At 49.9% G+C, this 27,192-nt stretch overlaps 1 protein-coding gene across 1 annotated transcript in view; it reads right to left on the minus strand.

The window, feature by feature from the left end:
• Positions 1 to 8,187: 8,187 nt before the first annotated feature.
• Positions 8,188 to 27,192, minus strand: part of CTNNBL1 (catenin beta like 1) — a 47,435-nt gene continuing 28,430 nt past the window's right edge. The window contains exons 12-16 of the mRNA XM_042048644.1: positions 21,042 to 21,139; positions 19,900 to 19,980; positions 14,200 to 14,337; positions 13,529 to 13,601; positions 8,188 to 8,437 (exon numbers count right to left, since the gene is read on the minus strand). Coding sequence (XP_041904578.1) covers positions 8,349 to 8,437; positions 13,529 to 13,601; positions 14,200 to 14,337; positions 19,900 to 19,980; positions 21,042 to 21,139 — 479 coding nt within the window. The 3' untranslated portion in view covers positions 8,188 to 8,348. The remainder of the gene's footprint in view (positions 8,438 to 13,528; positions 13,602 to 14,199; positions 14,338 to 19,899; positions 19,981 to 21,041; positions 21,140 to 27,192) is intronic.

Raw genomic sequence — 27,192 nt, forward strand, 5'->3', positions numbered from 1 at the left:
CCCCCGGACCCGCCGGGACCCCCCCCGTGCTGCCCCGCCGGGACCACCCCCACCCCGTACTGCCCTGCGCCGCTGGGAAGCCCCGGCACCGCCGGGATTCCTCGCACCGCCCCAACCGGACCCCCCTCCGCACTGCCGGGACGTACCGGCACCGCCGCGCCCACTCGGGACCCCTCGACACCCCCGGGACCCCCCCTCCCGCCAGGACTCCCACGCCTCGCTGGGACCCTCCGCACCGCGCTGCCAGGATCACCCGCACCGCCAGAGCCCCGCGGCACCCCCAGGTCCCACAGAGGGAAAGGTGTCTCCCCGGCATCCCCGCCGGCCCCGCTCCCCGCTCCCCGCAGGGCGAGACCCCCGGGCACCGCCGGTCTCGGCGGGGGAGGTTTCAGCACCCAGGACAGCGCCCGGCGCAGAGCGCGGCTCCGCCCGAGCAGCCCGGTCTGGCACGGCCCGGTCTGGCACGGCCCGGTCTGGCACGGCCCGGTACCGCTCAGCCCAGTGTGATCCAGGTCAGCTCAGCACGGCCCCAGCGCCTGCAGATGCAGTGCCGGAGGGGCAGTGCCCGGCAGGTGCGGTGCCCGGAGCTCCGGCTTCACTGACAAGGGCCAGGGCCCATCTGGGGGCAGTTTGAGGGGTTTTAGAAACGTTACGGGAAGAGAAAGGACGCGCGTCCCCACATGTATCCCGATCGCTGTCCTAGACTGTGCAAGATTTGTCTCAAAACGAAAAACCTGGAGCTGGGGTGGGTTGCAAGCTCACATGCATCCTGAGAGCCCGGCTGGAGTGTGGCTGGTAGCACCAGAGCGAGGTGCAACAGGCACCCTGCTCCTGCCACGAGCAGGATTCCAAGGAACGGGTAAGATCCCGATGTCCCTTTGGGTGCACAAATCCTAAGGCCAAACCCACCGACAGCACCAGCACTTGAGCTGCACCTCACAGCGAGTCACAGCATCAGCACCTGTGCAATTCATACACCTCTTCTGAAAAGCCTAAAATTCACCAAGGGGCCTGGGGGTGCCAAATTCCTGTCATAAACACTGGCCTTAGCACCAGGGGAGGCACAGAGCAGACGTCACTCACACGAGAGTATCTGTATGCAACAGAGCAATCAAAAGGATATTATTTTCTCTCTAGATAAACAGAAAAAATCAGATTATTTCAGGTGTTTTCTGCTATGAGATGACAGATGTTGGCTACAAAGAGATTTTTTAAAATTGGATTTGAAAATACTGTCTTTCCTCACCCTTCCTTTGGCAGGGCTCCAGAAGAAGGAGTGGGGATATTCTTCCCATTCCTCTCCAGCAAGGCAGGTCCCTGGCCAGGAGCTGTGCTGCCTCGTACCTGCGTTACTAATCAATAATTAAAAAAAAAAAAAAAAAAAGTTGTACCTGCTGCAGCATTCACTGCATGTCAGAATAAAGCCTGGCTCAGAGCAGAGCATTGATCTCTGCCCAAGTTCATTACTCCCTCTGGAGATAAAAGCTGAGGGAAGGAGGGAGCAGCGGTGACAGACAAATGGGTGTCACGGCCATGCCCGGCTGCATTCAGAAGTTTCCATGGCTGGTTGGAATCAGAGGGTCCTGCTCCGGGGTGGCAACAGCAGCAGTGGCAAAGAGTCCTGAGGTAAAGCTGCCGGGAGCTGCTGAGCAAACACAGCTGTGTCAGGGAGCAGCTCTGGGCTGGATCCTGACAAAGCAAAAGCATCAGATCTCCTAGAGGCACGTGTGGAGGCAGAACCCACCCACTGAAACAGGGAGATTCATGCACCAAAGGATGGGGTTCATGAACCTCCGAAATAGGGGGTTCTTACACTGAAAGACAAAGTTCATGTACTGAAAGACAGGGTTCATGGACAGGGTCAAGTGCAACAGAAGCAGCAAAGGCCAAGCACTCGTGTGCCCCACATTTTGGGTGATTGGCCCAGTCTTGTGGCTGCTGTCTGGCCCAGGGTCCATCCTCTGCCATTGGCTAGCAAGGAAATAAAAACAAACCCACACTGAAGTGGCAGCTACAGACTGTGGTCCCCCAGACTTGGCACCCCACTTTGAGAGGCACCCACCACAGGCATAGCCAGAGCAGGAGCTGGCAATGTCACCCAGTGGAAACTGCACATCCCAGGCATGGGCAGGGATTCCCGGCTCAAATCCAGCTCCTGCACCCTGACACGAGGGCAGCACAGCCCCCACTGGAGGCCGAGGCCCTGCAGCTGCACCTTGAGGGCTGAAACTTGCCTGTGCACCATCAGAGATATTTAAATCATGCCAGGAGGAAGCAAAGAGCATAAATTCCTCCTGAAGCTGGGAACACCTCCAGAGGCAGAGCCTGAATTAAGCCCCATTTCCAGAAGATTTTCTGCCATCACAGTGGATGAAAAACGGGTACTGGGGCCGTGCAGGGCCTGGAAGAGAGGGAAGTGCCCGTGCCCACGTCTTAAGTGTGCTAGGAAGGTTTGGTTCTCCTCCTCAATTTTAATCCATCAGTGAAGAGGCCTCGGGCAGGTGCTACCTGTGGGTGCAGCCATGTGGCCCCAAAGAACCCCTGTGTGTCTGACAGGGATATGAGGGAGGTCACTCACACACAGAGGCAAGAGCAGAGCCAGCGGCTCCCGGAGCAGAGCCGGCACCTGCCGCCTGATAAGGTCCCTTATCTGCTCATTCGTTACTGCTCTGAACAGCCGGCGCCTCCCTCACAGGGCTTCTCTTTCAGCAGAACGGGCCCAGGGACTCGCTCTCGAGGATGAAATACTCCTTATCTCCAGGTTCCTGCCCACTGCTCAGTTCTGCTCGGGGGGCACTCACCAGATGGAGGAATCCAGCGGGCACTTCCATGCAGTGAAACCACAAAGATCCCAGTGGCACCGCATCCACGGTGATCATGGCTCGTGCTCCCACAAGGTTTGCATGTGAATTCCCTGGGACACCTGTCCACTGGGCAAAGGCAACCTGCAACGCTGGAGGGTGCAGTGGAGCTCGGAGAGCTGGATGAGGTTGGAAGGGAATGGGAGTCAACCAGATCAGCAGCACCTCATGAGGCATCAGCCTCAGGGGGACCCCAGAGCCTGAGGGGCACAGAGAACATCCCCAGGGACACAGCTCCAACCTGGAGCTGCCCAAGGACACCCAGAATGAAAGCAAGAGCATTGGTCCTTCCTGCTGGCTCCCGAGTGCTGCTCATGCTCATTCCAATGCCAACACCCCATGTTCCCTTTTGACAGCAAAAGCTGCCCAGCAACTGGAAGAAAAAAAAGCTGAAACCCCAAACCCCAGAGCTGCTGAAGCACTAGGGTCTGCCTCATGCATTGTTTTGAAATTCACCTCTTTAAGGGTTCATGTGGGGGCACCCCGAGGCTCAGCACTGAGCTCTCCTGAGGTCCAGGAGCCAATGCTCGAATCTGCGTCTGCCTGGGAGAGTGAATTGGGTTGTTCATCTCTCTGACGGGCAGAATAAACACCCTCCACATTGATACTGAGCTCATTTCTGATACTTGTTTAGAGACTTGACAATTCCTGTATAAAAGGATTTCCTTCCACAGCTGAAGTTTGACATTCCTGCATTATTAGATTATTTGCAAAGGTCTGTGTGCGCTGCAGGAAAACAATGCTCCCGCCAGGCAACATTAGAGCCTGCTCCTCCACAAATCATCCCGGGCGCAGCCAGCCATGGAGGCAGCGCCTGTCGGGATCCCCTGGTGCAGGGAGCAGCCGGGGAGGCGGCGAGTGGGAGCTCAGGTGAGCAAACACAACCCACCCACCCACACTACGGCAGCCACAACAGCATTGAAAATAACAGACCGAGCAGGAGAAGGGTTTTGGGTAAAGGGAACCCTGCTCCAGACACCACCAGCACCATGGGCTCCTTGTGCCACTGCCAGCACAGCCCTTCCCAGCGGCATAACCCGGGTGGGAGAGCAGTGAGGGCATTTCTGGGCAGGGACACGTGGTGTCTTTGTCCCCCCTGCCTGGTTTGGAATGGTCACAGCCCTGTGTCCCTGGCCCCCTACCCTGGGGAGCCCTGGGAGTCCCAGCACGATGTGGGAAAGGCAGCAGGAACTCCCCCCAGCATGTGGGGCTTTGGGACTCAAAGGCCTCTGCCCAGAGCAGCCCTCACACAGGGAAGTCTCCAAAGCATAAAATTCAGAAGAAAATTACTTGAGAAGAACTATTTCTTCAGAGAACTCAAGCCTGTTTCCACACCATTAACTCCTTCCTCTGCAGAACCCACTGCCAGGTTCCCGATGGAGAGGAGCAACATCACAGGTGTCTGTCACTATGGAACAGTTCCCTCCTTCCAAACCATTAAGCACCAAAAAAATTAAATGTAAAAAACCAACCAAACAAAAAAATACCACAAACCAACCAGCCCTTCCCCCTCCAAATAATTTCCTGCCCCAGGAGAAAAGCTTTCCCTGAGAGCAAGGCCTTAAAAGAAAAAAAAAGTATTAAAAAGAAAATCAATAGTGTAAGTGACTTATTTTGCAGCTGATGGTTTGTCCCCAGTGCTGACAGCCTCTCACTGTATTTAGCACAGCCTCAGTCCCTCCACTGGGATATCAGGAGGTGTTCCTCAGCCATGATTTACACTCATTTCTCCCCGTTTAGGGAGGCTCAGCCGGGAGCAGAGCTGAAGATGAATTCGGACACACAGTGAGGACGGTCGGTGCCTGTCTCCTGTGGCCAGGGTGAAGTGCCATCAGCTCCTGCCACTCCCAGCAGGAGGAAACCAGTGCTCCCACCCTCCCTGATACTGCCAGCACTGCCACGCCCTGCACGGATGGTGTCACCATCCCTCTCCCTCCCTGTCCCCACACCTGCTTCCCCAGGACTCACCCCAGGATTCCCCCAGCCCCAGCCAAACCCAGCCTGGCCTCAGCCCAACCAAACCCCACTGGGGCAAGTGCCTCCATGGAGCAGAGGAATTTGATGACCCCACAGACTGAGAACAGCATCTGCCTCATCCCTTGCTGCTTTCCTGCTTTAAAACCCTGCACTGGTGCTCAGCAGCCTCATGCAGCTGGTACCGAACCTGGATCGGTGCCCTGGCAAAGTCCAGATGTCTGGGTGACGGGCTCATCCCTGCCTGCAGTGGCCACTGCCCACAGCTCATCTCAGCCTGGGGCAGCCTTGGGCATTCCCAGGGGTCAGACCTCCCACCACTGCATCCCAGGATCCTGCTGCAGAGGGAAGCGTGAAGCACCCCAGGTGCTCTGCTGAAGAACACCCTCCCAGCTCCTTTCTCCTGGAGGGCAAGTTTCCTGCTTCCCATCACCAGAGTGCCTCATCCATCATGTTCCCTCTAATTACCTTCTCATTTACCTCTTTAGTCAAATCTATTTACAGTCAGAGACAAGAAAACGCAGCCCAGGGAGGGGTGCGATGGAGAGGGGTCTCTGTCCCTGCATGTTCCACTGCCCTGGGCAGAGGCTGTCCCGGTACCCTGAGAGCAGAGGGGGCACAGGAGTGTGGCTCAACATGCTCAGGGCTCACAGAGGAGCCAATGCCACCAGGCTCCTGTCACCCAGTCCCTGCCATCACTCCCAGCAGCCCAGAGTCCCACAGGTGCTGCATGTGGGCTGTGCCACTCCCACACCCCTTCCCAAAACCCACACTTAGCTCAAAAGCCAACAGTGATGCTGCTGTTCCACGGCCACAGAACCAGCAGGGTTAAACCAGGACACAGTTTCCCCTGTCTGCAGCCTATGGATGCTTCCTCAAGGAAATCTGTTATTAGCTCCACCTTTTAATCCTCCCTCAATTACAATAACATCATTCTCCACAACTGCCAAGACTCGGGGTGCCCATCCTCACACCTCCAAGGCTTTTCTGTGCTGCTCAGTATGACAGCACAGAGCTGGCCAGAAGCACCACATTAAGCTGAATAATTACCTTAATTAATAACAGTGGGCCCAGATGGGCCCCCAGCCCATCCCAAGGATCAAGCCAGAGGATCCAGTGTTTCCCAGCAGTGGGACATGGGGCTGGGGTGCAGGTGCATGGCAGGGCCTGGTGTGATCATGAGGATCACAACTGACTGGGCTCCTTTGGAGCAGTGGGGTTCCTCCCTCTGAAGGAGCTCGGAAATTAGAAGAGAATAATTCATCATCCACCTTGTAAAAGCCTGACTTGCAGGAACCATCTCTGGGCAAATTCCTCAGCAACATCTGGAGCACCCTCATCCATCACAGGGACAGTGGCTGGGCTGGGTGGGATGCACACTGCCATTTCCTAATCCCACAAATTTCTCCTTCAGCTGGGGAAGACAAAAATACTCATGGCAAGGTGTTCCTGGCTCCCCAGGTGCAGCACCATGGCCCCGAGAACTGTGAGGGACACTGCAGTGGCAGCACCACGTTCCACGCCCTGCAGAGGGAACACCACCTCACAGGATGTTGCTGAGGCCCAGGCCCCATCACCAGCTGTGCCTGTTCCTTCTCCCGATCCAGGACAGCAGACTGCTGGCAGCTGGAGCAGTGCCAGGACCCTTCCCTGCTCCCCAGGGAGTCCAGGGAACCCACCCACACCACCACGCTTTTGTTTCCTCCAGCCCGTGTCCCTTGCTGCGAGTGCTTCCAATGGAGTTCACTGGCACAACCCACTGGGGCAGTGACCGACGTTTCACTCCCAGCAGATGCTGCAGGAGGTTTTCCCCATCCGAGAGGAGTCAACTTGGAGCAGGGATCATGCACTGCACACCCACACCAGCTCACCAGCTGTGCATGGAAACAATCACATGTACACACACACGTGTGGCAAACACAGTGAAATCAGGTTTAAAATGTACACTCAGATTTCTAAACATACCTTGCCCTTAGGCAGTTTATTGCAGCTTTCTCAAGAATTTCCCTACCCTTTTCTCCCCCAGATACATGGCCCCACTTCTCAGCTGAAGCTGTTCCACGTTCACTACATCCCCTTTCTGCTCTGTCTCAAACCCCTCCCTTTCTCCTCAGCTCCTCCAACACAAGTGCAGTGAGGGAACAGCCAGTCCCCTTCCAGGGAAAACCAGAGACCAGCTCTGACCACAATTCCTGGTATGGAAAGGGAATGATTCCCAGACTCAAGTAAAAACCTAGCCACACCTAAAAGCTAAAGGAAAAACTACCTTTAAGGAAGCAGCTTGAAAACAGAAGAAAGACATGAGGAATGTAACAAGTTCTGCACAAAACTGCTGCTGAAGCCACGACTTCCATGCTGATCCCCTGAACACCAGCGTTCAATAGCGCCAGGCCAGCAGTGTCTGTGCACTCAGGATTGAAGGAAGCCTTTAAGCTTCCCTGACAATGCATTTTTCTTGGAGATAAAAAATGAATGCTGCCAGCATGCAAATCTCTCTAAATTAGGCACGGCCCAGCTTGCAGGAGCCACGATGGTTTGTGATGACAGTCATTAACTCTAGCAGCATAAAAGAGGATGCAGGAAAATATCCTCTGCTACCTCCTATCCCAGTTGGGAGGCCCGGCTCAGGGAAGTGCCAGAGTCTGGCACAATGACACCCAAAACCACACTGTGGTGCAGAGGGTGATGAGAATGAGCTGTGGACCCTACCCCTGAGGCAGGCAGGGCTCTCCCTCTCCTCTGGGGACTCACTGCTGCTCCAAGAGCTAAGCTCCCTGTCTAGGAACCACAACACTGGTTTTCTACTGAACAACCACAGCCAGACCCAAAGCTGACTACGAAAGGAAGGCGATGAAATTTGGGCATGTCACCGCTTACCTCCCCTCACTCTTAGTTCTGGGTAAAACCCCAACAGACTCATTCCCTCTTTGCCCTCTTCAGCAGGGAACAGTGACCAGCCTGTGCCAGAACCTACTTTCAATTCCCACTCACCTTCGGGAAGATTTACCAGGAATGGCTGATGTGGCCGATTCCTGGATCTCTTCTGCCACTGAAGAAGGGATGAACTGGACACACATCACCACCTCAGCCTCCCAGGTTCCCGTCAGAGCAAGGGTTGTACATTTTCATTAACTGATCAGGCTGGAGTAACTTGCAAACAGTCTCTCGAGCCATCCAGGCTTCCTCTCTGCCCTCCCTGCCATGCATACATTTGTATTGTTTCACACTGATCCTTGGCAGCTTGATTTAGGGAGAAAAAGGAAAGAAAGAGAGGAACTTCATTCTGGCTTTGTGCTGGGTATGCAGCTGCAGCCCCATTCCCAGAACACTGCTCAAATAACAAACCAGGAACTAAAAAAAAGCAAACTATCTTTAATATCTCCCAAATCCCATTTAGAAGCAGTTTCATAGAAACATCACTTTCATCGTGCAATAGAGGCTGGAGGAGGGGCAGAAGGAGGGAGAAGTGGTGCCACGTCCTTGTGGGCAGACACAGAGGTGTCTCCCAGCTCCTCAGAAATTCTCCAGCAGATCCAGGATCCTCTTCTGCTCGCTCTCCCGAAACTCCTGGTTCTTCCCGTCCCCGATGTTCTCTGCGTACTCTGCAGGGAGGGAGCAGAGGGACACAGGCTTTGAGTGCAACAGGAACAAACCAAGGGCAACAACTGCAGACACCACAGCACAGTCTACACCCACAGCCACAGCACACAGCCAAATGGGAATTAATGCAAGCATTGATGGTTTTCCTGCCCATCCTCAGGGTTAAAGCTTTGCATAACAAACACCTACTGACACTCACTAAAGCTTTTGTGGCAGATGGAGGCAGAGAACTCCCTGCTCTGGTCCAAGCAGACACCAGCACCCAGGAGCATCCATTCCCTGGCATGGGAATCATGGCATTATGTCCAAGAAATGCAAACAGTACCATAAATCACTGCAAATCACTGGCTTCCTAGGTCCCTTTGGACACTGAGTGTCATCAGGGAAGGTCAGGCCGGGTCTGTGACAACTGTTAATCATTCCCAGCCCTGGGTTTAACCTCCTGCTGTCCAAGCATCCTGAATGAGGATTTTTGTCGAGGAGACCCCAATTCCTCCATCTACCACTGCTTTTAACCACACAGAAGAAAAGCCACCAGTTCAGATTTAACTACAAACCAAACTCCTTGTCATCAGGCAGAGGACACCACACCCTGACCATGGTCTTGCCCATCCATGCACATGGCCAAACACCACGGAACTAAACATTCCCTCTGTAGCTCTCCTTCCTGACATTCATTTGGAGCTGGCAGCTCTCATCCCCTACCAGCTCCCTCCTTCCTGTCACCAGAACCTGCATTTTCAAAGACGGTTTAAAAAGAAAAAATGAAAAGCAGGTTCTGAGCTGCGGAAGCAAGAAGCTGAACAAATCTGAGGAAATCAGGAGCAGGCTGATGGCTAAGACAGCGCTTCCCTGCCTCCGCCTGCTTGCATTCTTTTCCTTCTTCCAAACAAACAGAACAGCTTGTATTCAGCACTGAATGGTAAGTTGCTGTAGAAAGTTTGCTTTAATATTTATACGTTTAGCACTGCTACACGCTCTGAGCTCCATCAAAGACTTCGTTACAGGAGCACTGAAAGCACTGAGGACATGCAGAAGTTAGCTGATGTGGGAGTCTTCCCTCCTGTGTGCACTCTCTCTCTCTCTCCATGTAAAAGCAGTAAGCTCTTTGTCAGGCTTCTGGGAAAAATATTTTTAATATTTATAAACCGCTCCAGTACCTGTAACACGAGCAGGTGGTAACAGTGAGGTTTGCTGCAGGTGAACCTGAGCTGCCCACTGTCCCAGCAAAGGGACCAGCTCAGGGCACCTTCCCTCAATGGAGGAGCTGCTCTCCACAGCTCTTACAGGCAGCGGAAAGCTCCTACAAGGACAGATTCCTTGTAGCTCCCTGTGTATGGGCTGATTGCTGTGGGGCAGCCTGGCCCTGCTGCGCTGTGTGTGTGCTTTGGCCAAGGGCTGCACCGGGGATCCTCAGGCAGGAGACAATCCCAGTGCACAGGAATCCTGGTCCCCTTCCCAGCCAAGGCTGGCACTTAGCTCAGGCTCCCTGTCCCCTCAGGCAGTACCAGAGCATCCCTGGGAGCTGGTGGAAGAGCTGGCTCTGTCCCCCGCAGCCTTTTCCGTGCTCCATCAGGGTAAGTGCCTCTGGAACAGCCCCACTGGGTGCGAGTGCTGCAGTTCATTGCAGCCCAAGGGCACCATTTCCCACCGGCAGTGGCCTCTCCCAGCCCAGGTCAGGGACAGCCATAGTCTCCAAGCCTGGCACAGCCAGCAGCTCTGCCCTCAGCTGTAAGGATGGCCAGACTGCTTGGATGAGGGCTCAAGCAGGGAGCTGCTGAGTGCCACTAATGACACTGCCCTTCCTTTGTACCAGGAGATCACCCCAACAAAAACAAGACAAAAATTCTTTTTATCTTGTCCAAATGCTCAGCATTTCTCCTTCTAAACATCTAGGCTTTGTAAGACTAAAGCCCCAGTGACTCCAAGGCAGAATGTTTACTGGGTTATGACAGCTACTAATGCTCATTTGAAGCATTAGCAGCTTGAAGACACCAGATAAAACCCCCAGAACCAGGCTTAAAAAAGTAAATCTCTGACCGAGATTTTATGTATTTACTTTTTTATTTAAAATTCCACTCCTTCACTGAGACTGCTAAAAAAAAATTCAAATGTAAGCTGCCCCTGCCAACAGTTAACCAGAGCTTACACACTGCTGTAGCTACACAAAGGGAAAGGGCCCAAGATTGGTTTCTGCTTCATTAGACAAAATACAATGGTTACAGAACAGTAAAAATCAATTGGGAAATACTGAGGCTTGTAATAGATATTGGAAGCTCCAGAGCCTGCACAGATGGAGGCACCATGAGCCAGACTGAGCTCCATCCTCAGAGCACACTGACCCTTCCTTTGTGCTTACCTGTGCTAACAGGTTTGGGCTGGACTGTGCAGCAGACATTCCACATGCCCAGCTCCCAGCGTGCCCGCTCACCTGGCACCAGATGTGTCCTGGGGAGGGGCCTCAGCAGGAGCAGCTCTGACAGAGCTCCCGAGGCAGCCAGGACCAATGGCTAGTCTCTCTGGATCAGTGAAAAACAGGGAGATTTGCCACTCCAGAGCCAAGTATTGCTTCAGAGAGGCCTGTGCCTCACTCTGTTCCCAATGACAGATGGAGACCAGGCACCTCCCCAAGATACAGACACTGCTGCCGTCCCAAACCCAGCCTCCAATCCCAAAACATCTCCCTAGCCAAGGCACACACCACTCAGTTGTTTTCTTCCAAAGCATAAACTAACTGTCCTGTTGCAAGAAATGCTTGATCTTCCAGAAAAAGGAAGTGTGGGAGGACTGGTCAGCCTGCAGAAATGCATTAATGAGCCTCCCGTTATTCCCTGCCCACTCCTCCCCCTTGAAAGCCCTACCATAAGAAAACAGTCTCGCTTCCTTGCTTGCATCGTAAGTAATTCTGAGCCACCCCAAGGGATCCATCAGCTGTCAGGTTGCCAGAGAAACATGGAGAATATGTAGGCCATAAAAATCAAACTAAAAACTGAGCACCTAATTAGTATGCAAAAATAGAAAATAAAAACTGAACAAGAGCAAAACACTGAACAAAAAGTAAAAATAAACCGATCCTCATCTGTCCTGAGAGCAAGTTGGGAAGTAGCCTGGAAACATTCCAGCCAAGGCTCAAGCTCCTGACCTCTCAGTCACTTGCAATAGTCTCGTACAGTTGACTCCAGTGAAGTTTTGGAAGTCCCTTGCTGGCCCCAGCAGCACACTGCAGGGTCCACATCCAAACCCCTTTGCTTTCCTGGGAAGCTGTGTCCAGGGAACTGACTCCTTCAGAGAGGCAGGTGCATGTCCCAGGTGTCACTGCTGTTACAGGCTGGTGAACCTGTGCTGACCACAGATGTGGACATAGGTGTGTAACTACTGAAAAGCTCAAATATCAGAGCCCAGACTGCAGCTGAGCCCAGTGCTGCTCCTGCCTCCCGGGTCCCACTGCAGGTCTTCACAAGGACCCACTAAGAAATTTATCACTGAGGTTTTGACTATTGTCTCTGAAGTCCCTAAAACTGGCAAGTATAGGAGTTGAGGAGAGCTGCAGTCAGAGCCCAAACTCTGTACCCATCCCTGCATTATTAACAAGCCAATGTGCCCCTTCAGGCAGGGAATGTGGTGCTGCTGAGAGCACCCAACCCAGCACGACCCTGAGCTTGCAACACCCGATACAACCACGGAGGAAGTTTCACAATGCAAGTCACTGTCTGGGAAAGAAAGAATCGGATGAAATTTTAATGCAGCTGCCCTCCAATTCAGCTTGGTATGTAAATCAACAACCCCGAGCCGTGACTGTGAGGTGTGCAAATCCAGCGAGGTCTGCAGACATCTCCCTCAGAGACTCATGGCCCAGGGCAAGTGTAGGAATCTGAAGGCGGACGTGTGCCATACTCCACACTGGAAAGGGGTGGTTCAGAGGCAGGAATTTTCAAGTATCATAATTAAAATCAGAAAAGACATCCTATGCAGCCCCCCTGCTCACCAGCAGGCATTAACTTGCACTTTGTGGCCAAGGACAAGGGCCAAAGAGATTGCCTATACCTGCAGGTAATCTTACATTGTCAGAAAATCACTCTTATTTTGTCATGCCAGCCAGCCTTTTGATTCCTTTTTTCCTGCATATGAGAAGGGAGAAAACCAAGAGGTTCTACAGGAAATAAGCTGTGTGTACCTGCCAGTGTTGAAGTGCAGGCAAGAAAAGCCCAGGAGAACATTGCTGCTCCCAAAGAAACATTGAAACACATCCCACAGCCCAGTATCCCAGAAATGCTGCCAACCTTCTTTTCCCTCCAGAAGAAAAACAAACTCCTCGCCCCACACTGAAAACAACACAGCCCCTTTGGACCAGACACACTCCATAAGGAAGCATGTTCTCTGGGCAGCTCTGGTTCCCTGCTGCTCCCACTAAGCCTCTCAGCTCCGAGGGACCATGGGAAGAGGCTGAGTCCTGCCCTCCTCTCCCTCAGTTCCAGTGGCTGCTGCTGCTAAAGGACAGCAGGCTGCAGAGGAGGGCCACAGCTCAAATAGGCATTGCTCTAATTCACCATGAGCATTAAAAATAACAAGCAGTACTTTAAAACTGGGATTGCAAATCACAACAGCTACATTTTAAAGCTATGGAGGATACTTTAATGCTATAATCCATATTAATCTGACACTAAGAACAAGACAAATACACCGTGGATGTATTTGCACTAATATGGTGCAGATGGTAAAGTGCAGGGCCATGTTAATGAAAGATGAGACTCCACTATTCTTCCCTCTAGCAGGCGTGTACACTTCCCTTAAATATTTACTCTCATGTTAGTGCCAGCAGTGAATTCCAGCCAGGCTGGAGCTGATGGAAGCGTGAAGTGATGTGCTGTTCTCTGACAGCAGCTACAGCAAGTGTCCTAACTCTGAGGCAAAGCAAAGCACGCCACTAATCAGGGTGATTCCAGCCCTGCCAGGATCTTGGAACACTGCTCAGCTGCTGCCTGGAGATGCTCAGGAAGCCAAGGAGAATTACATGAGAAGGCTCATCCTGCGCAGCGATGACCAAGCTGTCCCTGGTAGCAATGAGACACTTGCACAGAGATATCTCTACTCACCCTTCAGGATGTGTCGAACAATTTTAATGGAGCTGCCTCTCATGTTCAGGATCTGGTGGACTCTCTGACGAATCTGATGGGGAGTAGGAAAGAGAAGAAAGAGCTCTTCAGTGCAACACAAGTCCATGCACAGCCCCACTTTTTCCCACTTTGAGGGATAAGCAGAGACCTGAGGACCACAAAACCAACTCAGTCTTGGCAGCCCTCAGCATCTGCTCAGGAACACCCAGGAAGGCACATGGCACAGAAATAAGAAGCCACAGAATGCATTCACAAACCCCAACATATTCACAGAGGAGGCAGAGATGCAGCATTTTGCACAAATGAAGAAAAGCTGTAGCTGTGCTTTTGTGAGACCTCCCAAGAGCAGGCCGCTTTCCCCTGCTCTCTCAGCAATGGCATCAGCAGGGCCTTTCCATTTCAAACCCTGACCTTGCTCATACAGATTATATGAATGTAGTGACATCAGCTTCTATCTCCACTAATGCCCTCCTATCTGTTGCAACCTGATGGAGCTGTATGGACACAAGTGCAATAAACAGGAGGTTTCCTCCAAAAAAGGGAATTAGAGACACAATTACTCAACGCAGCAGCATTTGCAAGGATTTAGAGCCTTGTCTGCACCATGAATGGAAACACAGATCATCTGCCAACCTTGTACACAGCTTTACCTGGGGAACGTTGGCATTGCAGATCTCTGCCATGATGTAACAGATGAGCTGCAGCACAAAGAGCCCAGCATCCAGACGACGGAGATAGAATTCATCTTCCATGTCATCGTCTATGATCTCTCCTCGACGCACCATGTCCTGTAAAGCCATGCAAAGGAAAAGTGTGAGGATTCTCTCAGAGCACTTCCTATTAGGAGTGGCAAAATGTTGGTGGAATTTGTGGTTTCTTAAGAACTGTTTTGTTCCCCCAAACGTTATCAGCTATATATTTCTTGCTGAAGGAGTATTTTTAATAATTCATTTAAATTCATAAAACATTTCATTCGGTTTGGAAGAAGTTTTGCCTTTGCTGGTCATGAAGTGTGTCCACCTGCAAGTTAAAATTTTAATTTAAACATACAAATCACATTTCTACATTGAGGAGTGAGAGTGTGTGACTATGGAACAGACCCATGTATCCGTGATTTACAAGTTCTTTGTGAGAATGGAACAAAACCTGCTCTTTTACTGGCCATCTGAGGGTGCTGTTCAGCAGTGCAGAACATGACTCCAGCACACTCAAAGACCTATCCAGCTTCCAGCTTCATAATTGACTGATAGATGAGAAAACACATCTGAAAATCCTGCACAAGGCCAGTTTTTCCATGCCCAGCCAGGCTCCCCCAGCTGTGTTTATAAGGGGTGCTGCCAGGGCAGAGGCAGGCCAGGGTCTTTTAGCCAAAGAGCTCTGACTCCCATGGGAATGATGACCCACCATCCATCCTTCCTCTGTATACATGAGTTTCACCAGTGAGAGCTGCCCAGAGGGAGGCCAGAGGAAGAGAGCAAGAGGCCATTCCATTTCTCCACTCCATTCCATCCCTCATGTCCAGACAGCCCATCTTCTGCAAAACACTGGCAAGAGCCGCCTGGCAGTGAGCTCAGAGCGGCCTCCTCCGAGCTGGCCCCGGGACGTGCCTGCGCTCCATCGTCATGGGGGCTGACAGGCCCAAACAACTGTGCCACGTGTCACCTCCTGCATTTTGGGATTTGTCTTCTGGTTTCGTTCTTAAACAAAGGAAGCAGCTCATCAGCCCAGCGAGCTCGCTGCAGCTCTGTGATTTATTCTGCAGCCGTCTGGCAGGTGGGCGCACGCCGGTGGAGCAATATTTCCTCATTAGAGCCATCACCTGCGAGCGCCCCGTACCTGCAACGCTCCACAGGACGCGCCTCCTCAGGCACTCGTGCTCCAGGCACACGCAAGGTCACCGGCACCAAAGCTGACTGAGGCTGCCAAATGTGGCTGTTCTGTCAAGCCAAGCCCTCGCATCTAATGGTGAGCTGAGAGTTTTAGGCACAAGAAGGAAAATGAGCCCTGTGCAACTCTCCCTGGAGGGGGGCAATGGATGCTCCTTGGACAGAAATCTGATGGAGTGACTTAGACAGCTGATGCCCACTTCCTCTCGAAAGGGAGAGGAAAGCTCAGGTAGCGAAATACTTCTCCTTTCCTCCTAGAAATCCAGTCCGTCAGTAAAAGAACAAGTCTTAAAGCCAGTGCCTTCTTAATTGTGCCGTCAGATCAACGGCTTTGGCTACACTCAGATGTAACACTTTAGCATCAGATCCTGAAGACTCCAACATATGCATGATAGTCATTTACTCCATGTTCTCAAAATCATGGGCACAGGCATGAGTGGGCAAAGCCTGCATGTGAGCTCTTGCCAGTAAATAGAAAAATCCAATTTTGTGCAGGGAGTGACTTCCCTCACCCTACATCCCTGCCAAATGGCTCAAATCTGGTCTCTAAAGCTAAACAATGATGAGTCTGGCTAGCAGGAGAGCTGAATAGTGACTGAATTATCGAAAAAAACATTCAAGAAAGACAACACACTCACTCCTGAACCAGCGCTCACACTATGCACTGCACACAGGCTCACTGGCTGCTCTGCTCAACAGTGCTAAATTCCTGAGCAGAAAAACAACCACAGGCCAGGACTCTGAATCTCCAGAGCAAGAAACAAAGGCCGGGTCTGCTCTGTATTCTGATCCGAGCATGGCGATCACAGGAGCTGGATCCAGGCAGCTGCGGTCTTGATTACACAGCGGCGGCAGCTCTAACAGGCCCTCTCGGCAGAGAAGATTATTCTGTGCCAGTAAATTAAGCAGATATGAATTAGAAGACAAGTACAGTTTTAAGGTGCCTTTTCACAGTCCTTTTTTTTTTTTTTTCTTAAAACCACAGCCACCCTTTCAGTGCTAATCTGCCTCCAGTACAGTAGCAAGCAGCCCCCTTCCCACTTGGTCTCTCTTTCAAAGCTGTCAGTCGCTAACCTCCAAATGAGCGCTCAGGTGCCATTTCTAATCTGCCAGCAATATGTACTGAGATGCCCCTTGCTGATGGGAGAAGACAGCAGTAAGATGGGCTTCTGTGAAGCTAAAATGAGCTTCTCTCACACTAATGAGGCAGGACTGACAGGCCTCGAGGTGTCAAGTAGAGACTTCAAGCCTAAAGATGCGATGGATGTGCCCGTGCTGTACCAAAGATCACACTGCTCCACACAGGCAGTGGAGGAGATTTCTGCATCCTCCTCCCTCCTCATCTATCACTCACTGCCCAGCATGCACTGCACAGCTGGGCAGAGCAAAAGGAATGGGTACTGATCAAGAACAAAGAACACCTCTAGGATCCTGGTTTTACATCCTCACCACGTGGAACAGCGAGGCCAATCCAGGTGGACAGAAATGAGCATGTTCCAAATAGCTGTGCACCAAAACAACCACCACAATGTGTCTCTCACTCTAAGGATGGAGTTTCTCCCCTTACTACTTTCTGTCTGTAACACTGGGGACAGCCGAGGGATGCAAGAAATGTTCAGGAGGGGCCTTCAGACCACAGGCTAAAAGCCACGCTCACAGCCATCACGTCCTGCCCTCAGCACAGCTCCAGGCAATTTGGTCTTTCTACACCATACTGAAAGGATGGGCTGACACAAATCCCCACCTGTTATCCCCACCTGTGGATACCACGCTCATCCTAGGAGTTCCACCTCTTCCTTTCAAGGAATGGAGTGGCTGAACTGTAGCACAATTAGCATGTAATTTGTAAGTCATTATAGCACAAAGTGTCTGGTGAGAATATTTTATTGAATTAACCTGATGAGCATAATTTTCCGTGGAACTATAAAAATATTAAACTATCTCTTGTCACTTCCTACCATCTTTAGAGATCATCAAGGCTATCGCTGCCACCCATAATTATACCTCATTTTAGAGAGAGGTAAAGGCCACAGGATGTTGCACCATTTCCTACAGAAATAATTAAAGAAATTGAGAGGAGAACAAAGTATTTTCATTAACTAAAAACTCTGAGAAAAGTGCTAAGACAGGCATCAGGTGTTGGAGACAACGCTCTCATGGACTTTGCCCCTGGGTTTCACATGGCAATTAGGATAATCACCAAGTTATCACCTCTGAACCCTTCTGAACAGATTTCACTAAAGCAAACAAGGGGGTAACACTGAGAAGGGGCTCAGTGACTCCATCCTGTTTCACAGTCTAGATTAGGGTGCAGATTATTATAACTGTTCCTCCTCAAAACAGCTGGCTTCAGAAATTCCTCCCCTCCCTTCCACCCTCAGCTATTCCCCCACCATCACTGCCATGGGCTGAAAAGCAGGGCTATAAACCAGATCACTAAAATAAACCAAGCTAAAAGAAATAAAAAGGAGGAGAACTGCAAGAGCAGGAGCTTCTTATGCCAGCTGCACTACTAAAGATAAAGCACTCAGTCATTCCTTGTGTAATCAGCTTTTCACTCCTTGTAATGCAAGACTTACACCAGAATACTCTGTCCATCAGACTTGGATCTCACTCTTGTCAGCATAGGCTGAACCTGTAAAATCTCACCAAGTATCATTTTTCTACGGGGCAGGGAGAAAAGTGAGCATCTGTATATCAGATTTTTGGGGTACTATGTCCTCTACTGCAAGGGGAAAGTCAAAAGCCCCCCAGTGACAGAGCACAGATTCTGAAGTGTTCATACAATCCACCTCAGTGATTCATGTGCCACAACAAGGAACATTAAAGTGCCCCATAAATCCTGTCACAGCTGGAGAGTGCCATGATGTGTCAGACAGAATGATGGCTTTTGCCTGCTTCTGTGTGGGGAAAATGCTTGAGCCACTTCGGATCTCAGGAGACCCTGAGATCTCCCACTGACCATCTGATGATGCTACAAAATAAAGCAAACGATAATTCTCCAAGAGTGTTCCAAGATAGGAATGAACTTCAACACCATATTTCATACATGTTGTACCCAGTATGTTGCACCCATGAGATGCTTCTGCCAAATCCTATTATTAGTTCTAATAGGAGGTAAAGAATTGAGGTCCATTTATTCTGGATACAGGAGGAGAATCTGAGGTTCCTTAGTTTTACTTCTCTTGTGCATTAGTAGACACAAAGGGGTTAATATTATTAATTGAAGAGCTTCCATAAAAGCTTCTTCACACTCAAATTCCCTCCACTCCTGCTTTGTGCTGGATGTTTGCTACAGATGTTAATGTTTGCAGGCTGCTCCAGGGTGTTCCTGGATAAAGGGCACATACCCTCACTCTGCATGTGGTATTTTACGGCTCTGTACAGCAGGCCCAACACGCTACAAGGCTTCAACCAAACAAACATATTCTGGTTTTTGAGTTCTAAAACCCCCACACCGACACATAAAGAATAAATAATTTCTTGCCCTGTTTGAGGAGGAAGGACAGAGCATGGAAGGAAAGCAGGAAAGGGTAAATGCTGTTTTCCTCCAGGCCACCGCTCAGTGGTGATGCTGCCACTGTCCATATGGAGCCGGAGTGCTGGCAGCAAAAGCAGCTCCATTCATCACTCACTCCTGCGCCTCTTTGAGCAGCAGCAGCGCTCTGCTGCCCTCGGAATGTTTGGCAGTGCCCAGAGAAGCAGCCTTGGCAGTGGGCAGGCAGCTGTTTGTCGGGGCCTGGTGGGGGGCTGCTGCCCGTGGCACGTGGAGCGCGCGGAGCGCGGGACGGCAGCTGCAGCCATTGCTCTCCATCGGTGCTAATCAATCTCACACCCTCCCCAGCACTGATATAGATAATCTTGTGGGAAGCTGGCCAAGCTCACTAACAGCTCTGCAAGCTGCTTCCTGACTCCAGCCGCTCGTTCCCTTTCAAAAGGTCTGTTCCTGCTTCAGTTCCAAGAAAGTGCTGTGCGGTACCAAGGCTCGTGTCACTCACACATTCACTGCTGGTGTGCAGAGAGCACACAGCCCTCGGCTGCACCTCAGCTAACTCATCAACACAGACACTTCCTCGCCGCTGATCACAACTCTACAGACCAGGGTAAGAGGCCTCACACATTATCATGTAATTGTCTCTCTGCATTTCACCTGCTCTCCATCTGCCAAACCAAGCAGGACTGCAGCCAGGTGAAAGTGAAGGCAAATTGAATCACAGACTTAGGTACTTTTAGTAAAACTCACTCTAAGAGACAGCCGGAAGCACTTGCAGAGAAATTCTTGGCCCATTTTATCTGAGGTTACCTGGAACTTGGAGAGTGAGGCAATAGGAATTAAGAGGCAACAGCACAGGTATGAGGGCACACCCAAGAATAGTGACTGGCTGAGCCATAAATCCTGTGCAGATGACATGGCTGTGTAGAGGTGTTACAGACATGACCCAGGAAAACTTAAGCAATACATACGTGTTTCTCCCCATCAATCTTCTTATCAGCTGCCTGCATTGCATCCAGGTACTTAAAATACAGTTCCATCAGCCTATCAACCTGCAAGGGCAGAAGAGAGAGATGTAAGCAAGAAAAAAGAACAATGCAATCATCTTTAATCCTTCATGCAATTTTGTTTTCCTCACAGCTTCAGCCTTCACAAAGCAACAGGCAGCTCTGTCCCTCCCAGGAAGCAACACGTTACAGAAGGAGGGTACAAGTGCTGGTCGGATGAGCATGCTGAGGCTGCAGGCGTCTGGATGTAATCCCATATGGGAACACGGTCCCATCAGTGCCAGATAAAAGGCAGCAAACAGACGTGTGTCCCCAGCTCACTCTCTGTACTGTGGTCCTCCAGGCTCCTGGTTTCCCCAGTGGACTTGTCCTATCTGTGCTGGATGTTCCAGCTCTCCCACTCTCCTCTGAACTGTGTTAGGGCAGCTGAAATCCTATCTAGCAATTATCTACAATTGGTAGAACAGGTTATGAAAAACACCTTTAAAACACACTAATGAGGAATACTAAGGAACCAGTATTTTCCCAGTGGCAGAATTTACAAATCCCTTGGGATCCCTGGTTTGCAAAAGCTGCTATTTCTTTCCTGCAAAGCTTTGATCTATCCACCACCATGTAAATATTTTGGGAAGAATTTCCCAGAGCAAACATCACTAAAGTGAAACATTCTAGGAGAGGAGTGGGGAATGTTAAACGTGTACCACAGCAACTCCTAAACTCTCTGCAAAAGAGCTTCACCACCAGACACACTGGCACATTTCCACGCTGTCCTGATCTCAGAGCCAGCACGATGTAATACTGCATATTGTCTTTTATGGCCAGGTTTCAGCAGAGACACAACCCAGGACAGAATCGCTACTACCATATGCAAGAGCACCAGAAAACAAGAGCACAGGGGATGTGGAGGCCATGCACTAAAATGTCCAGTTTTGCAGTTTGTAAATACAATGTGAATGAGAGAACAAAGGTCTGTGACAGCACAAGTCTCTGCAGGCAGGTATGAGGATGGCTTTTCATAACTCAGCGAGTGCACCAGGCACCCTGCCCTGAGCAAGAACCCTCCCAACCTGGCAGCCCAGAGACTGAGACACACATTCAGCACTCACCTTCTCACTGTCATTCTCTGTGAATTTATTCAGTAACCGTGTCCTCTGCTGCCCTCTCAGGTTTCGCAGAAGGGAGGCCAGGATGGAACAGACATGTTCTAGAAATACAAAATGAAAATTGCATGCTGAGATCAGGAAGAGGAGCTTATTTCCCTCTGTAACATGCCGTTAAATTTACTATTAACACCCCAGCATGTAGCTGTTGATAAGCAGAACCCTGGTTCCTTCCCATCATGGTGAGAGGAGACAGAGCAGTGGTGAGAGCCACAAGCCATGTTTGCAGGGAGCACAGATAGCTCCTCATGCTGGCCCAGCCAGTGAGGTCTCCTCCTCCTCTGCCTCAGGGAACCAAAGCAACTTACACAGAGCACAGGTTCCACTCTGGTTTCCTCCCCAGGACGTGCGCCTGCCTGGCAGCACACGCTTTGGGACCCTCCATCACAGCCTAAAGGCACCGCATGCTGCCTTTTGGGCCTAAAGGAGCCCTGGCCAAAGCCAGCACTGTCACCCAAATGACCCTCAGGTCACCAAGGCTAGGACAGCTACTGAAACAAGAGAGCTGTAGAAAGAATAACTGTGCTCCTGCAGAGACTCAAGTGGTATGAGCTAGTAGAAAAATTCTCAAACCAACCACTTTCATTTACAGAAAATCCCATCAATGAATACAAATAGGCCACAACAAACCACAAACGACCAAATAAACATGTTTACAGTCTTCTCAATTGCACTTGGGGGTCATATTTTTCAGCACAAACCAAGGAGGCAAGTAAAAAGTCAAGGCTGCAAGCGCACAGGAGACACCTGTGTCAATGTCCCACCACTCTGAGAGGTGACTGAGCCACTCGCCTTGAGCCCAAGCACAGCAGTGCAAAGCAAAGGAGAAGGGCTTGAGTCTCCTTCCCTTTCCAAACCAGTCAGTACTACTTCCCACCTGCAGGTCTGCTTTAAACACAGACCTGGTGTAGACTACCTAGCTTCTCCAAGATGACTTCATTGTAATCTTGCTGATTAAGACTGATGAAGATTAACAGCCAGAAACACTTCCTCACTCGTGGTGGTGGGGAGCAATGGGGCCTCAAGATTTGGTATTTTCTGAGGGGGAAACGGCGTGCAGAGGAGCGGGATCACCACCTTATTGCTGTCACACCATGCACTTCCCCAGCGCTGCCTAGCCTGAATCCAGGAGCAGCCTTGATCCATCAGTCCAGCACAAAGAATGAGCAACACTGCTGTGTTTGCTAGGAGCTCCTGCTCCCACTGCCTGGGCCCTGGAAGGTGAAGGCACACAGGCTGCCTGGCCAGGGTGTCTGTGCTCCCTGCTGCACGGATTATCTGCATCCTGCACAAGGGCAGCACGAGGAGAGGCTGCACAGGCGCGCGCACCCCCCCCCCCATTTCATTAGCTGCTTATAAATAGAGCTTCCTTTTCGAAACAGATTTCTGCCTGAGGTGGTGTCAATTTTTCATGTTCCAAGGAGATTGGGAGCGCTGCCGGCAGGAGGAGCAGGCAGATAACAGGTTTATCGGGTGGCCGCACCGTGTGGCTGCTCCGTCATTCCGACAGGCTAACGGGGGTGAAGGATGGCTCCGGGGGTGTCAGCGCACGCTCTCACTGCACAGAAACTGTTACTCCACAAAAAGCGACGCCAAATTAAGTGTTGACATTAAAAGTATTGTTAAAACCTTCCAGTTCTTGCAAGATCCCATTTTCTTAAGGTGAAAGAAATTCAATAAAATGAAGATTTTTTTTTTTCCCCCATATATGCCAACACATGCTCTGCTGGTTTAGGAAGAAGCCAGCATTCTGTATATGTCACACTATTTTTTTCCCCAACCTTTTTTAGGAAGTGTTGACGCAGCATTTTAGTAGCAGTATTCTCACCAATGATCTATCTTCATTGCTTTCTTCCAATATTCCTTTACTAGGAAATGTATTTTAGCCATCATTTTTGCTTTGGTGGTCATATGCAGATATTTATCCATTTTATCAATAAAATCTTTAAAACTACTGACAAGTCTAAAGGAGCTGACACAGAGGTTTTGAGAACAAGGTTATTCTTTCAACATCACTGCAGAAAATCCAGGAAATATTTAGTTGCCTAGTCAAAATGTTCAAATAAATATTTTACAGAGATATTTCTGAACTATCTAAACTGGTTTCTTATCAGCTTCCTGAAAAATAATGCACTAGTGTGTTTTATGTCACACCTCAAAATCAAGGTTATGCCATAATGCAAGTCCTGGCCCAATAAATACCAACATCCATGGGCAAGGACACTGGCCAAAATGAGGGCAAAGCTTGATGGGATGAGAGGCTGAATCCATGATTCAGTGGATTAAAGTGTTTGCACAGCCATGGGAAGGGAGAAACGCTAACCTTGGGGTGCAGGGTCCCAAGGATGGGGTCTCACCACTTTCCCATGGACTGACCCAATCTCCATCTCACATATGCAACACTTTAAAAGCTGTAATCACAGTATTTGCTCAGGGTCAGATCTCCTTTTGGAAATGGTGAGTAGCTGATGCTGCTCTGAGCCCCCAGAATGCAGAACCTGCAGCTGCCTGGCTTTAATCTCAGTGCAGAGGCCACGAGCTGTGCACTGCCCCGGGGTGAAGCCACAGGCAGCTTCTCTGCTACGGAATATTCTGGGACCTTCTCCATAAGGATGTAAGACTCAGCCAAAGTCCACATCACCTGAACAAAGCACATCACTTCCAAGGAGGACACAGACAAGGCCAGAGGCAGAGGTTGCAGCAGAGCCTCCTTTCAAAGAATGACTAAATGTGATTCCTTTGAGAAGCAAACAGCAAACCGAGCCGCGCTCAGCACCACAGAAGTAACAGGTACCAGCTGGCAGCTACTATGCATCAAGAACAACCTTTTTCATGCAAACATCCCAAAATCCTCTAAATTCATGGATGTGGGAAGATTGGAGGCTTCTCTCTCTCTCATCTGCCAGTATCACTGCTGCTACCCCATGGCCAGCTCCCCACAATCCCAATCCTGCAGGGCACCATGCCAGACACATCCCTGGCTCTAGGAGGTCGTATCCCGTGTGCTTCCCGCAGCAGCACCAGGGTCCTGCTTAGCTCAGGATCCTCTCAAGCTCTCAGGAGCCTTTCCCTCTCCAGACAGGCACAGAGACTTCAGCATGCAAGCAGTGTTTAAAACACCCTAATTAGATCGATCTTGACTTCAGCTCGGTGTGTTGGAATACAGATTAATCTATTCCATGCCTGGCACTGGCAGCTGCAACAGCAGGAGGTCCTGTCAAATCAAGCTGTAACATTACACTCCTCTGCCTTTATTATCCCCAACCCCACTTTTTTTTTCTTTTTACATCTCATTATAATGGACATCTGCCTGGCAGGGGAGGAAGCTCCACAGTGAGGAAGAGGAGGCAAGCATAATCCTGCAGGAAGGGGACAGCAGGCAGTTCTGGATGCCAGGGACAGCAGCCCGTCGGAGGCCAAGCAGGATGAGCTGGTGAACCCAGCAGCACACATTTAAGAGCCTTCTGTCTTGCAAAGAACGTTTAAGACAAATTGTAGTTTCTAATTAGAAGCAGGAAAATACTAGAAAAAAGCAAGCCAGTTCTTTGAGATACTTCTACCCCTCCTACACACGCAACTCTGGCTTCATGGATGCTGGGAAACCTGGATGAAGCCACTGGCCCATCCCAGTATTATAGGTGACACTGGGACAGGCTATTCCAATGGTGTAGATAACCTGACTTGCTTTCATGTGCATTAATAATCTGCATTTCAGAAAAGTAACCCACCCAAGTATCACTGCATTTTGCCAAGAAAAATTTTATCTTAAAACACTGATACAAGCAAGAAACACCAATTTTATGGATGGGTGAAGGGGGGCCTGGGAGGATTGGAAAAGCTCCACATGCAACAGCCCCGGTAAGCTGGATCCAGCCATCAAGCTGAACGTAAAACAAAATTCTTTCTATTGACTGAGAAAGTTTATTTTTCTGATGTTCTTGCAACAGAGCACGCTCACTTTAATTGAGATAAATTTAACTCTGTTCTCAGCATCATGGCTCACTCAAATCACAGGTTCCTGTCGGATGGTGATGGTGAAATAACAAATTGGCATAATAAAGCTCTGTTTAAACAGACTGATGCCTTTGCCGGGTGCTCACTCCTCAAGACCACTGGCTGGCAGAGGGTGCTCAGTTAATACCGATAACTCCTTATCAGGCCATGTTTCTGCTGCTGCCTTTTCGCTTCCCCATGCCCAGGGAAGCTGGTTCTGCAGCAGACATTCATTCCAAGGGCACTGCTGCCTTTAGTGCACATCACAAAGGAGTAAAAGTGTATTTACTAAGAAATGGGTTTTGTTGTTGTTTCTAAAGGTAAGGTATAGCTGAGGATCTCCAAAAGAGGCTTCATTATTGATAGAGGGCAAACAACCAAAACACCCCAGCAATAGGAATTCTCCTTTGGAAATTGGCTGAACTAATTCTCAGGTTATCAAATTAAGCATTCCTAACTAAAACTGACATCTAAGACAAGAGAAGGCATTTAAATGAAGATGAATTGGACAAACATTCTTTTATAGTTCATTACACTCTCCAAGTGAGCAAAACTCGGCTGCAAATAACCATCCTGAGAAAGAGCAGGAGGATATACAGCCTGTCGAGCCAGCTATGATTGCTTCACTACAGACTCTCTAATTTAGGAGGAATTTGTGTTTTCTCCATTTTTAGCTCACTGAGACTGCTCAAGAATTTCAAGCCAGCATCCAACACTGTGACTCGACTGTGCTGAAAGCCACTGCACCCTCATGGACAGGGATGATACCCTGACCCTCAGCTCTGCAACAGGAAGGTTTTGGGAATGCAGATAATCATACAGTACCCCCCACATTTCAGAAGTCACAACACTGAAGTGTTATTTAAAATCTTACCCTCTATTTATGCCAAGAACCACCCAGAGCCAGATTCCTGTCCATCCCCTGCAATCACAGACACTAAAGGGACGCCGCTGTTCAACCTGCTCACAACACCCAACCACGACATAGCACCCCCTACACAGCCAGGCTGGTTCTCCTTCTGGCTGTCCAACGCAGCTGGGCACTCACACGAGTATTGCGACCCCACAGACATAGGAAAACTCTGAGCCATTTCTGTCTTCAGCTGCAAAATATTTCTGGTTTGAGTTGCTTCACTGCCTCAGAAAAAGGGAAATTGCTTCCAACGAGTTTTTTCTCCCAAACCTAATATCCTAATATAATGATCTGTACAAACACAGGCAAAATTCAAGTGTAGATAATGCGCACTCAGTTAGACACCACAGGCCCAATCTTCAGGCTCAGATCATCCATAAAGATGGTTAAGAAATTTTCTCTTTCTTTTTTCCTAATTACATAGTGTACATAAAGCATAAATACGTGCAGTTTGGATTTAAATTGTTCACAGGCTCCCTAGAGTAAAATAATTTTTAAACACTGACAGTGTTTAAAATGTAGCTAACCAGCACTGACACCTTTATGCTAGCATTTAGAAAGGACGAAATACATTACAGAGAAGTTACTTTTATCAAATTTAATTTGGATTATAAATTTCTGCAATAAATAAATGCTCAGCAAGTCACGTTGAGATTTTTTTTCACCAAGGTATTATTTTGTCACATTCAGAACACTGCCTTAGAGACAATAAAACAAACATGGTTTTATAGACTATCTCTTATGTAAATAGCAACACTGCTATAAAATAAAGACAAGGGGATATTTTCCTACAACCATCACATACATACAGAAGATTTGGTGCTCTAGAGATTGAGCACTGGATTTCCTGGGAGAGGTGAAGCACCTGGAGCCACAGCAGGTGCCAGGATCCCGAGCCTGGTGGCACTTCAGCCACTGCAGACAAAGGGACAGAGGGACAGGCAGAGCTGTTTGGTACCTCACCCAGTGCTGGGGCATTTTAGCAAGGCTGGTTTTTAGGCAGCTGTAATTAGGCCCCAGGTTTCAGAGTCCACAGAGGATTTCGTGCTTTACAGCACAGTCTGGGGTGCCCACCCCGACAGCAGCACCCCAGCAGCAACGCAGAGAAGGCAAGCACAGCCCAGCTCCTCAGAGCTGCTTTAAATAAATACTGATGCCACTGCTGCAAAGCCATTCCAGAGAATCCTTTAA

This window comes from Corvus kubaryi, unplaced genomic scaffold (assembly GCF_017639235.1).
Source record: "Corvus kubaryi isolate FWS band 111438036 unplaced genomic scaffold, C.kubaryi_AGA036_p1.0 134, whole genome shotgun sequence".
In the NCBI taxonomy this organism is placed as follows: domain Eukaryota; kingdom Metazoa; phylum Chordata; class Aves; order Passeriformes; family Corvidae; genus Corvus; species Corvus kubaryi.